General features: G+C 35.8%; 1 protein-coding gene across 1 annotated transcript; it reads left to right on the top strand.

The window, feature by feature from the left end:
- The first annotated feature begins 11,129 nt into the window (after positions 1 to 11,129).
- LOC140236319 (uncharacterized) lies at positions 11,130 to 14,504 on the top strand. Its single transcript, XM_072316272.1, has 2 exons — positions 11,130 to 11,149; positions 13,895 to 14,504. Exons 1-2 carry the CDS (start codon positions 11,130 to 11,132, stop codon positions 14,502 to 14,504), a joined length of 630 nt encoding a protein of 209 aa, XP_072172373.1.
- Positions 14,505 to 14,748: the final 244 nt, after the last annotated feature.

Raw genomic sequence — 14,748 nt, 5'->3', positions numbered from 1 at the left:
CTGTCGAAGATCACAGCTAAAGGTCATCTTCAAACATAAAAAGGAAAAAAATGAATTAAAAATCATTATTGTGATATTATTTTCATGACAGGTGTTGAAAGGGCATTATCTCACTTATCTGTTAAATCTAGTTAAGCCCCATGATTGCATAATAATATATCGTTTCACAAGGAGGGAAAGGTTTTTTTTTTTTCCTTTTTTTTTTTGTCAAACATACCAGCCCGCACGCTCTGCATTGTATTGTTGCAAAAAGAAGTTTTCTTATGTAACAATGTTCTTATGTTAAAAAAAAAGTAACGAGAAATTTCGCTACGACGACTGATATGCCTCCACCGTAGTGCATGGTTCTCCTAAAATAGGTCTTAAGTACAATGTTTTGACGGTGTTTGATGACAGTCTCACATTATGGCAAAATATAACTCTGTATAGGTTCGTCACAAATGTTTTGAATGTTCTTTATTTTTCTTTGAAGTAGGTTGGCAATTTGTCCTAGAGGAAGGTATTTGGGGATTTGAGGATTTTTACTTGACTTTTGCTCCTTTTATTAGTTATGCATTGAGCAATTTTCAAGGTATGGTGAAATGGTATAATTCAGTATTGAATAGTATATTGTTAGCATTTTTAACCTGGCCTTTGACCCTATGACCCTAAAATTAATTGCCAAGAGAATCACTGTCAGGCACAACATGCATAAATATGCACTAATTTTCATGATGATATCTTCAGTCACTTTTCGAGAAATGGAGGAAGAAGTGAATTTAGCACTTTTATTTCACCTTTGACCTTTTGGCAAGGAACACAATAAATGTAGATATTAAGTTTCAAGAAAAATCCTGCAGTCATTGGATAAATATGACGAAAACAGTGAAATTTTGAGGAATTGACCATGACTTTTGACCCCTGAACTTTGTCCCATAACAACTAAATTCCCTATTAATCATTGCCAGTCAGTACGGGCATCGGTACCATGAAAATACCTTGAACCATTTGTGAAATATGGAAAAAAAGTGACATTTTAACATTTTCACTTGACCTTTGACCTTACCACAAGAAACTCTCTCTGAAGAATCTTTATCTGGTAGTACATGTATACACTAATTTTCAAGAAAATACATTCAGGCACTGCATAGATATGGGGAAATAGTGAAATTTTGAGCTTTTGAGCTTACCTTTTGACCTTTGACCTTGAGTTTCTTTTTATATCAGTTACGCTGTCCACAAAATCGATTACAGACGGAAGGGCAGGCGGACAGACGGACAACCCGAAAACAATACTAGTAATGCCCCCGGCGACACTTCGTGGTGGAGGCATGAATATAAAAATACATTATACAATATATATATATATATATATGTCCATTTTTGAAGATTTTGAAGTACGGTCTCTGTCATAAGGTACAAATAATACCTTTTAGATGATATATTGGTCACTACATATAAAGGTACATTTTTGAAGTTATTGTCAAAAGAAGCAAAAATTTTCTTATTATTCTCTCTATTTTTCTTGACCTTTTATCACAAATACCTCCATTTGGCAAATATGGACTTATCGGTTTTTGCGAACAAACTCTTCATATAATATTATATATATATATATATATATACACTGTATATAATAATTATGAAACTAAATTATGATAAACCCCATACGCACATCGCTGAAAAGATTAATCGTGCGTCAGCTACGTCGGCAAGTGGGAAAACTCTCTCACTGTTGACAGCGTTCGATTTGAACAAGCCTGCAGATCGATTAGGCGAAAGTCTCATTGAGAACAGGGCTGGTAATTTGCATCTGATTGTGACAAAAGGAACTTTTATCAATACACATAGTAGATAGGACAGTCAGGAAATCTAACGAAGTTCTATGCACACAATAGATAGCCCTTCGTGTGACGGTATACATCTTACTGCATTATAAATCGAACTAATTCAGAGATTTAAGTAGCATCCACAAGAGAGGACCTAACATGCGTAATGTATAATTTCTACTATGCATTAGAGGGAGATGGGACAGTCTATGTACAGTGTTACATGTATTTGGGAAGAGAACGATGCGTATATAGAGCCAGATGTATCATACGTACACATAATCACATGTAGGTATTTCTTGTACATAATAGGCCTACCTATCAACTTTCGAAGGCAGTGGGTATGGCGCGCCATTTGCCAAATAATTCCGAAAAACTTAGTTTATCGACGATAAACTTACTAGTAGTTTATCGCCCAAAAACTTAGTTTATCAGTCGATAAACTAAGTTTTTCGAGAGAAATTCTGTTTATCGAGCGATAAACTAAGTTTTTCGATAAACTCTGGCTATCAAGCCAAAAACTAAGTTTATCGTGATAAACCTAATTTTTCGCTCGATAAACAGAGTTTCTCTCGAAAAACTTTGTTTATCGACTGATAAACTAAGTTTTTCGGCGATAAACTCAGTTTATCGCGATAAACTATATTTTCAGTCGATAAACTTAGTCTATCGACCGATAAACATACAGTAGTTTTTCGCCGAAAAACTTAGTTTATCGATAATCAGAGTTATTCAAGATTTGTCAGTAGTGGGCGCTTTGAGCTTTGAATAGTGTTGTCAGAGTAGAGCCGTACGGCTCTGAGCGTTGCCACTGCTCGTGGTCGTGTATAGGACCAGTTCATAGAGGATTTACCGCATCCCATTGAGGCTTGACACACAAAGTGCACTTTGTGTTGGTTTGCGTTAACGTTTCACGTGGGATGCCGTCGTGACTACTGGGTACTGTAGTCGCAAGTCTGCGGCTAGTGCGTGGCACTGCGTACCAAACTCCACGTCCTAATCCTGCAGCTAATTTCAACCGTACTAGCGCCCCCTTTCGCCAAAGCTGAAATAACTATGATTATCGTTAAACCACAGTTTTTCTCTTGATAAACAGAGTTTATCGTTAAACTTAGTTTATCGTTAAACTTAGTTTATCGTTAAACTTAGTTTATCGAAAAACTCTGTTTATCGAGTGAAAAACTTAGTTTATCAAGCGAGAAACTAGGTTTATCGAGCGAAAAACTCATTTTATCGATAAACTCTGTTTATCGAGTGAAAAACTAGGTTTATCGAAATAAACATAGTTTTTCAGTGGATAAGCAGAGTTTCTCTCGAAAAACTGAGTTTATCGACTGATAAACAAAGTTTTTCGGCGATAAACTAAGTTTATCGGTCGAAAAACTAAGTTTATCAGCGATAAACTGAGTTTATCGGAATTATTGGGCAAATGGCGCGCCATAAGTGGGTTTAAGGTTATTGCACGGTATCATAGTATAAAGATACAGTCAAACCCTGCCTTTAGTAGTGAAATGTCTACTGGCTCAATGCCATTGTTGATATTTTGTATCATAAGCAATTCAAATGTCCCTGTGCATTATAAGAGGGAGATGAATGTATGTCCCAAATACAATGGGGTATGCAATTGGCAGTTCAAATGTCCATGTAGGTATGGAATGTCCATGTATAGCACATGTCAAATATCAGACTAGGCAGGTCGAATGCCATAATAGTCAAATAAGTATCCATACTTGCCAAATGACCGGAGCAATGTCCCATAAGGGATATTAATGTGACATAGTGATTTTAAATGCCCATAGTCTTTAAAAGTGCTTACTTGAACCACACACAACCGTTACCTTAGTATGAACGCATTCGTTAGTAATTTCTTGCATGCCCTTGCTACATACACAAACATACGACCATACGTAACATTGCATTAAAAAAAATCAAATAGAAAAACTTCCATTAGTCTTGTGGTGTGACTTCCTAACGTGCAATTTATTATTTCATAATTATGAAAGGAATGAAATTTTCAGGCGTGAGACTATTCACTTTTATTTTCTAAAACATAACGGCAATCATATTTCTTCACACTTTCTTGTGATATATTGTATCATCTCATAGAAAAAAAAATAGTTTGTAATATACAAAACGGCCGTTCTTGTACTACTTTTGCTGCGATTATGCTGCAGTTCATAAATGAATGGAAACCCGTCATTTTGATGTCAATTTCTCAAGTTCAGTCTTCACCTACAGAATGTTGTTGAGGTTTTTTTTTCAGAAAAGAAAGTGAAAATCAACAAGACAACCGAAGTTATTTCTGTAAAGTCATGTAAGATTGTCTTTGCATGATAATGTCATAGTCTCCACAATAATGCTTATCATGCACAGCATCTGATATTCTTAACATGGCATTTTTACAGTGTTTTCGAGTCAACGGATATTTGAATTACCTACATTTGTATGTCACATTTGAATTACCTATGACCGACATGACACTCTCATTGACCTAAGATGACAAAAGAAATTATTTTATTGTGTAGACATTTGACTTGGCTATGAACTTCTTATGTATCTACCTGGACATTTGATTCCCTAATGAAATCTAAAATATTATCATACTTGCTTAGGTATAATTATAACTATCGTAAATAGCATTTGACTTGGAAACTTACATTATGTTCTTGTGTAGTACACAGTATCATACATCAAATGCAAAACTACGATGGCAAGAAATGTGAAATTCATTGAAATCTTCCCACACCTACAAAAATTAAAAAAAAAGAAATGTAAATCTTATTGTAGGACTTCCAATGAATATCTCAGTTTATAAGAATAGAACTTTTCAGGCTCGGACTATTTACTTCCTTGGTAAAAAAAAAAAATACAGGAAATCACTCTTCTTGAGCCAGTGAAAAGATGCTATATCTTTTTTGTCAGTTTTCTTGCAGTTCATAGATATTTACATTGTTATTTTACAGCAAATTTAAATTTGTTTCTTCAGTTTCAGTTTTCTAAATAATGCGTCTCACTCTTTCGTATTCCCTAGATAATAAAAAACAGTCTTCTTCAGAAAAAAACCCCAATTGAGACTCTTGTTTTAATAAAGTCATGACAGATTGTCTGTAAATAAAAATGCAAATGTCTTAGCCTTATAATGTTGATAAGAATATTATATTGTTGACAGAGATATCTTTGCTCTGTTTTGGAGGCAGCTGATATCTAAATTAACTATGTGGTATTTGAATCCCCTATGAATGCCATGATAATACTCCAATTGACCTGTAATGACGCAAGAATTTCCATTGAGTGGCTATTTGATATTGCTATGGACATCTTACTTACCTTACAGGGTATTGGTCTTGCTAAGTGGACATTTGATTTCCATATAATTAACATTTTAATTACCTAATGTGACACTTGATCTGATATTGCAGATATTTGACCTGGAAAACCATATACTGTACAGTATAATCAAAGAGAGAAAAGAAAAGGTCTCATTATTATGCCAAAAGATCTATATGAAGTTGTTTAAATTTTTTAACTGGCACATCCTTTTCTTTGTCTATTATGTATTGGAATGATGCATGATATTGGGATGGAATTTCATGAAGAAGCAAAAATAATTGTTAACAAATGAAGACAAATTTTAACACCATTGTTCATGATGTCATTGAGGATCACAAAGTGCTGAATCACTCAGTCTCACACGCATCCACCACCTCGCAGAAGTCGAACAAAAAAGTCAAAGGAAATTCTACCCTGGATGGCTACACTACAAACAATGTCTTGATTCCATTGTGTGAGTCGCAATTTCGCTATCCAAAATTCGAAAGATTTTCACCAAACACCACGAACACATTGGATTCGGCCTATCCCTATCGAGGTTGAATGTATTATGCATTCTATTATATTACAAATTACCACACTATCATCAGCTATTTGATGATAGTGTGTCTTGTTGTGTGTGTGTGTGTGTGTGTGTGTGTGTGTGTGTGTGTGTGTGCATATTATAATCTTGCTAAAATACGTGATATGAATTGGGTAGACATTTTTGTTGGACTCTCAGGTAGCTCAGTGAGAATTAAGTTTGTTAATCCTTTGCTTATTTTGCTGAAATATTTCATTTTAAACGCAATGGGTACATTTTTTTCCCATTCTTATTTATTTCCGTTTTATTTCAACAGGGTAGCCCTTTCAGCTAAAGAACTGCTCTACCAAGGGGCCCTGCACAATAAAAAAGATACAAAAAATATACATGATTGTATTCAGATACACAACGTTGCAATCTAAACAAACGTAAACATATCAACCCGATAGAGAAAAAAGGATGTGTTACAAAATTATACTATGATAAAAAATACAGCATGAATAAGAAAGTAAGGAAGCGAGAGAATATAAAACGCGAGCTAAAATACCACTATAACAACAACAACAAAAACAAATGATATGTCAGTTCCCGGTGTCACAGAAATAAACAAATGTATATTGCACTCTGTTCTTCCTAGTAAAAATCACAATAGGGTTAAAACTTGAGAGATAAAATTCTACTCTGCTTTTTAAACATAGGAAAAGATGACAAAACTTGCATAAAAGGAGGTAAGTCGTTCCAAAGGTTTGATCTTAATAATGCAAAGATCTCTTATAATATTCCGTACGGGGTGTATTGATTTTCAGTGGGCAAGAGAGTGCATATCGAGTTCGCAAATTGGCATTACGAAAAGCAACTATTTCTTTTAAGTACACTAGCACCATATCATTGATCAATTATTTATACATAATAAGATAAGTATGGCAAGGCCTCCTTTGTATAATCGTTTGCCAGTTTCATTGTCTTAAAAGAGTAGTACTGGATATTGAAAAATCAGCATTTAAAACCAAACAAGCAGATCTATTTTGCAATTTTTGTAATTTCTTGATATTGCACTTTGTGTTTCTGCCCCAGATTACAAGACCATAATCAATATGCGGCAAGATTAGTGCATTATATAACATAATTAAAATATTTTGTGGAATGTCCTTTCTCAACTGCCGGGTATACCCAATGATTTTAGAAACCTTCACATATATCTTCTCAATTTGTTTATTCCATGTGAAACACTCATCTAATACAACACCCAAATATTTAAATTCATGAACTTGATCATTATTGTTTCCTTATTATATTTGATAACTAAATCAGCATCACTGACTCTCCGTTTTGTACCAATCAACATACACTTACATTTCTTAACATTCAATTCTAGATCATTAAATTCCCACCCATTTGCATATCTTCTTAAACTCCTTTCGCAACAATTTAGAAACAACATTGATATTTCTGTCTTTACAAAAAAAAACTGCAGTATCATCCGCATATAAACACAATTTTGTACTTTGTAAAAATGACATTTGCACATGTCATTTATAAATATAGAAAAGAGCAGAGGTCTCACTATTGAACCTTGTGGTATTTCTACTTTAATATTTCAAGATTCTGACAATATTCCCTGAAAAAAAAAATACACACTGTTGGTGATCAAGGAAATGATTTCTAAACCCGTCCAGTTCAACATCATGAAAACCATATCTTAATAACTTATTGAGTAGAATAATATGTGAAACTGAATCAAAAGCTCGTTTGAAATCTAAAAACAACCATCCTATTACATAACCTTCATTAATATTCCTTAGAATAATATCCGTTCAAATCCAGTAATACAGTTGTTGTTGAATGCATTGGGCGAAATCCAGATTGACAATCACTTAATAACTTATTTGAAATGAAATAATCATACACTTGCTCATATACAGCTTTCTCAAAATTTTTCATGACGTGACATAATACACAGAAATGGGTCGATAATTGCTAACATTTTCCTTATTTCCACTCTTGAATATAGGTGTAGATTTTATTTGAGTTTATGAGTGCGACTGAGGTCTGTTAGAAGATAGATTAGTTTCAAAGGGTTCAAACGTCTGTACTTAATTCTCTCTGGGACTTGCTGTTATTCTTTTTATCTCTTTTTTTTTCAGCTACTTTCTCTTACGGCTAATGCCAATGCTTTGGGGTGATGTATTATCATAACATGATGTGTTTTAATTCATTCTGGTTTATTCATGTACAATACTGCCATGGCAGCCAAATTGCCGAATTGCTGAGTAACATACAGTTGTATGAATATAAAGTGGAACTTGATAGATCAACAAATACAAATGGCAAAGATTGAGATGTGAGCGGGGACCCTTATATTATGCATGGTGGGGAGGACAGAGTGTGTATTTTTCCAGGTGCGTGTTAGTGATATGTGTTTAATATAAGTTGTGTGTTTCCCGTCACGCACCAATTTTGTTCTCCTTTTTTTTTTTTTTGAGAAAGCATTGCTGATTGTACATTGTGTTTATAACATATTAAGATGATTTTTTCTGTCATGTGAAATTATAGAAATCAAATAAAGATTACTGAAAAAAACAAAAAGTAGGTATGTGCTCGGGTGTATTCGTTTTTTGTTTGTTTGTTTGGTTGGTTGGTTGGTTGGTTGGTTGTTTGGTTAGTCGGTTGGTTCTGTCTTATTTTGTTTCTTACGTTTTATCGCGCTGGGAACAGGCACGGCTTTACCACGTTCAATCGCAAATGGTACAGTTTCCACTATCCATGCCTATTTCCAACATTGGGTGTTCCAACTAACATTTTCACCGGTAACGAAGAAAACAAAACACTTTGGCCCACTGCGCTTGTGCTTGTGTGTCTGTGTGTGCAGGGTATAACTTGTTGCGCTACGCCGCAGCCCACATATCCAAAATTAGTAGGGTGTTGCCAAGGAGTTTGATAAATTCCAGAATAAAAGGTAGACGAAAAAAAAAATCATACATTTTTCATGAAATCATAAAACCTGAATATTTTGCTCTTGAAAATAAGATAATCATATGTTATACCATATGACTACTGTTGGTCGCTACCTAATTTGAATTAGCAAAGGCCTGTAGATAAATAAACACCATTATCTGGCAAGACACTTAGAGTAGGCTTGTCATGAAGGTTATCATTTTGGTCAATAATAGTGTTCATCATGCCTCAATGAGTCATGCGTGTGGTGCCTGCTCTGGGGATTCCCCGAGTTCACATTCCATCTATTCCAGAAGAGGGGCATCACCCATAACTATGAATGCATTGATAAACTCACTGACGGTAGGAAGCGGGGGGGGGGGGGGGGTCGTATTCCCAGCATGAGTTTCACGCAGGAGATAGAAAATTGTTTCTTTGCGATATCCTATCAAAAATGAAATTAAAGTAAAGATACCGTCTACGGAAAAGTAGTGAGACCATGATATCAGTAGGTCTATACGTTGTATTATTATATTGGCTACTTTTAGCAAAAGCGTCGTGACAAGTAATATAAGCCTATTATTATACTTTGTTACAGTTGCTTTCTATGTCTTGTTTAGCAACATTTGTATTTGACTTTTTGTTTTGCTTTAATCGGTTCCCTTTAGATATAATAAGCTATGGTCAAAATAGACATCTGTACTTCATGATTCCTCCTATCAGATATAATTCGCCACCTGCTGCTGAACAAGCTTGCTTTTACGTAGCTCCCATATTCCTCGTATTATGACCATAGCCCAACTCTAAACAGACCTGTTTGTGTTTACGCTGAGACAGACTATAATTGTGCATTCAGGTGAAGTTTCTTACAATTTACGTTTTGTATAATTATTATGATTGTGGTAGTATATATAATTGTTTTCTTTTTCTGTGCTATTTCGTGAGAAATACGAAAATAAACTGAAATTGAAATTGAAATACCAGGGAGGTTCTAATGAGAAGGAACAAGAACCTCTTCTATGTATACTCATGCTCTTTGCGGCGGAGAAGTTCTGCCCTCTATCACTGCTCTTTAACAGTACATTGCTCTGACAAAAGACAGCACTTCTGATTGAGTATGCATCGAATACAACATACATAGCCAGCAACAATCTACTCTCCCCTTCAATAGTTCCGGCAGCTATCGTATAGTGTGTGAAGGGTATAGAACACGCGAAGAAAGTTGATAGAATATTGTAGGGCCTACTTCTTTAATTGTAAAATGCTGCTGAACAGGCAAAAAACAAACAAACAAACAAACAACTCACGCATTCGCCAATTCGAAAGTTAATTCGAAAGGTTTTAACATGTTAAGTGATAAACCTGGCGAACAACAATTATCATGCACAAATTAATATGCACAAGGTACAGTTGTACATGTAGTTATTATGTTAAGTTTCTGTAGATACTAATACTTCGTGGTTTTTTTTTCAATCCGGGGATATTAGTAACAAGGAGACTCGCGGGGGGGGGGGGGGTGTACTTGTTTCGTACAATATATAGCCCGCGAATTCCATAAAGAATTTCAATCCTCTGAAACAATACATCTAAAATTTGTTAAAATCAAGACTTATTTTTTTCTCCATATCCAAACTTAGAGGAATAGTGGTTTGGAGCCAGGGCAATGCTAAATATCCAATATTGTCACGCTATAGAACCTATTTACGCATGGATTTAAACAGATTCCACTCGTTATCTGAAACCTCCCTGGTTATAACTCTAAAATCCACGCCCTTGGCTTCTTGTTGACTGTGCACGGAGATGGGGATTCCCGCTCACAGAGCCTTCAATTCGAGGAAAGAACATCCTGCCCCAGACTACTGTATCCCGTGTCATTCTGATCGCTTGGTGGACGGGTGTGGCATAGCCGATCCAGGCGTCGCGCGAAGCTTGGCGTTCCGCCACTAGTACAGCGACAGGGCTGTGCATAGTTACCAGGATGCTGTATAAAGTTCACTTGGCGTTGGTTGAGCGAGTGGAGGTCTGAATGTATATTGGCAATTCATCGGATGAATGTTCGTCTACGGGCCATGTCCATTATGCCGAAGTGTCACTTCAGCGACCGTATCACGTGAAATCGGACGCCGACATTGACAGAGTGATTACATGGATGTAATATTTCCAAATTCTATTTTCTTGAGATATTTCGGAGTTGCATATCATAGTCACACAATCCGAGAAGAATCCTATGCAATATTGACTCGCATACAATGTCCCCTCAGCACTCGGAGAAAAAGCATCATGTGACTGGTATACATGGTCCCGTTGAATAGGAGACCGAGAATTGTTTTATCATTTTTGTTTATGTCTTAATCTTTAAGTGAGTTCAAGATCAGGCTGGTGTTGTTGATGACATCTGGAGTGGACTTGTATCGAGTGCTTTGACGTCTCTTCCAGGAGGGTTCCCATCCAACTGCCCACATTTCATAATTTGAGAAGCTTGGCTCTCAAACGTGGATTTATCTCTTTTATACCTTGCCACCACCTGTTCCACCATGGCTGAGAGCAGCTTTAAGTAAGTATATAGCACCTTGGAATTGTTGTTGTTAACCTGCACGACAAGATACTACCATCTATAGTTTCCGGCGAGTCCTTTTTGGGGGGAGGTGGGGGGGGGGGGGGCCCTACGTGCGTAGGCCTATATGTGTATATTGGACATCAGAATGGTAAGATACATTTTGGCAAATCTTATGATCAAACCTTAGTCCATGAGTATTATAATTATTTCAGTCGTTTTAAAGGCCGGGTTCAACGCCATGAAAAATTATGACAATTATGCTTATAGTCATTCTCTGTTTTTAACCTTGAGTTATGATAATGTTATCCACTGGTGGCATTTGGGACCACACAAATTCTGATTTGGTGATAGTTTGATTTTGTCTAAGCTTTTGAAGTTAGAGAGCAAAATAAAAAAAAAAATTACGTGGCTATTGTCTTTGTCAGTGAATCGCCATGATAAACACGACAACCCATTTGCAATGCAGAATTGAATAGAACACTGCATTTTCCAAAGTCAAAAGTATACAAAACATGCATCATTGTGCATGGTATAATAATATACCATATTATGGTATTGCGAGACAAGTATTTAGCGTATGGCACGGTTTTACAGTGCATTATGGATTGAATACATTGTGAAACAAACTTTTATTTCCAGTCTTAGTTCTCAAGACCTATGATCTATGACCTATACAAGTATTTAAAAATATTGGGTTTGTTGAAAGATTATTTAGATCTTACGTGCAATGCTATTTGCTCTATGCATTTTTTTTTTTGTTGGTTTTTTAGCATTAGCTGGAGTTACTTTGACATTATATGGCTTGTTTCATTGATCAGTACACTGAAAACACAGCTGCAATAAACACTAAAACATGATGTAGGCCCGTTATTCCAAAAGCTAGTCTCAAGTAGATAACGAAGATAACTCAAACCTTTCTTTCTTTATGAGCTTCCTCTTGGAGACATCATATGGTATATTTAATGACCCTGTTTGATACCTTTAAGATTTATCATTTTTTTATATTACTGCAGTATTGTCTGTGGCAAATTATTTGTTGTATAGGGCCCCAATTGTTTTTCTCTCTTCGTTCTCTGAACACACACTCAAACATTTCTTAAACCAACGACACATAGAGTTTAGATGTCAAATGTTTCCTTTCCCTTCTTACAATGCAACCTGTACCCCAATTTCTAGTGAGTACTATTGCTAAACCTACAAGCGCAGATTCCGGAAGCAAAGAGCACCTGACTTAAATGAAAGCAAGATATAAAGCATGCAGAAGGGTGAAGTCTGTGAGTTTTTTTTTGAAGAAGACTCTCGCCTTAACGTCTGACTTTTCATTTCCTAGTCATGATAGTTATGTGTAAGATCATATGACACCACCTTTTCTCTTTGGGATGGGTCTACTCATATCTAGATACATCGTTACATTCTGATGTGTTCACTTTTCTCATATCTAATTCAACACTACTGTCAGTAATGAACAGTATAGCGGAAGAACAATCATGATTCTCACTTCCTTGTTTTTAAGTTCTAGCATTGACTTAATTGTCCAATATTTTAGTTTATATGAACAATGTTTTCTTCCTTATTGCATCAAAATCAGTCTATCATTTTCATCGTTCATTGCTACCGCTTTCAAATGCACGAAAATGCATAAAGATTAACCACCACTTACAGTGACCTTCATACGAACAGATACTTAAACTATAGCTAGTATAGATGCATTTTAAGGTTTATGTGGTATTCACATTTTTATAAATATCTGTTTGTACTGTAAATTTAGGATCACGGTCTATAGACCATTAGACCAACAACTTCAGACAAGATTAGAAAGAGATGCTCATAAAACACACTCTAGGAGGAAAACAACATTCTAACATGGCGAATTGAGTTCATACGTCTAAACTAGGGTGCTCCATAGGTTCTACCATGCAGCATTTTTGGACGTCACCAAATGTAATCAATGAATACATCTGATCAATTCAGTTCCACTAAAGATAATCCCGATCTAAACATGACATGTCAGTGGTTTTAAGAAGATTAAACTTTTATTAAAGGGGTGATTTTTGTTCAAACCTAACTTCAGATTTCTAACTTTTTTTGGAGAGATAATGAAGCTTCGTAAGAAATATGAAAGAGCATGCAATTACAAAGGGATTCAACATGTATTTGATGACAATTGGTTTCGATAATGGCTGAGATATCCAAAACAGAGCAATCCTGTTAATAAAAGGTGGGACCATCCCTTTATCAAATAATTAAAAGTAGAATTGTCCTAAAAGGTAACGGTATTGGACATGCAAATTTTGGAGAATTTCTCACTTGCATATTTAAATTATTCTAATCAGCTAACAAACTGAAGATCACCATGTGACTGACCAGTTTCCTGATGGATTTTATGTCCTCACAGCTGTTTGGTCATTTACATTCAAAACGACAGAAATCTCTCGAAATGCAATGTATTTCTTTATGTTCAGTATCCGTTGCTAGTACAGGGGATATGATTGAGGTTCATAACTTTGTTTTGAACTTTTTGTATTATCTGCTTCATTTAAATAAAAAAAAAAGTATGTTTGGTTTAAGAGAGTACCAAGTCAAATCATTTGACTCCTATTGTCATACTCTTTACCACCCATGGTTAACTGATTATCCTCTGCATGCGCTCTTCTTTTCTTTAGTGACCGGCTTCACTTCCAACTCGATGTTTACTATCAATTGTTTTGTTTCTTGTTTTCATTTGGTTTGTTTAAACTGCAGCCCGCTAGATGCCATTGAAGGCTACCAGGAAGACACAGGGGAAAATGAGATATCTGCTTTTCTCAGAAACCTCGCCCTTGATGAGAGCGATGCCGAAGGAGAGTATAATGACTTGAAGTCAAATATCACAGATCGCGAAAAGCGTCTTTCTGGCATATTGATTTCAGATCCCGACAATTCGGGCATCGATGAAGGTGAAAACGCGGCGAACGCGGAAAAGAATATAACCAGGAAGCCGAAGAAGTCGGGAAACATCATTAATGAACCCGAGGCATCGCTAAATCCTGGCGATTCATGTGACCCCCGGAACACTAAGCTTGAGAAGAACAGAAATGAGTCAAACAATAACACAGAAGATTTGGCGCGAACATTAAAAAGGGCACTTAGTGCCGGCGCCGTCCGAAGCCGAAATAAAATCAGTTCGCTGGACAATAAAGTAGACAATGTCAAGGAAGAAATGCGAGAGGTCAAGAGAGAAATGAAACAGATGGAGAAAGAAATGGAAGAATTGAGGAAAGAAATGAAAGAAGTGAAAAACGAAAACGGTTTGCTACGCATCGCGATAGCCAGAATGCAACAGCGCATGACTGCTAATGTGGAGACCCAGTAAGAATTCATGGCAAAGAAAAGGATGTAATGCGTACACAATTTTGTATTCTTGTTGTTAGAGATTTTGGGACATATTGTGTAAAAGTACATACTGACATACACTGTAGCTTACTGCCGTTCTACCAAGTTCTGCTCCAATTAAATATAAATTATCAATTCATTGAAATGGTATGTTGTGTTTCTGTGTTGAACTATATCTTTCAACAAAATATAGTGCCTATAACCACATTCTGATTAATTGTTTA

This window comes from Diadema setosum, chromosome 12, assembly GCF_964275005.1.
Source record: "Diadema setosum chromosome 12, eeDiaSeto1, whole genome shotgun sequence".
In the NCBI taxonomy this organism is placed as follows: domain Eukaryota; kingdom Metazoa; phylum Echinodermata; class Echinoidea; order Diadematoida; family Diadematidae; genus Diadema; species Diadema setosum.
The sequence above is the reverse complement of the archived record's forward strand: the minus strand, read 5'-3'. Positions and strand labels throughout refer to the sequence as shown.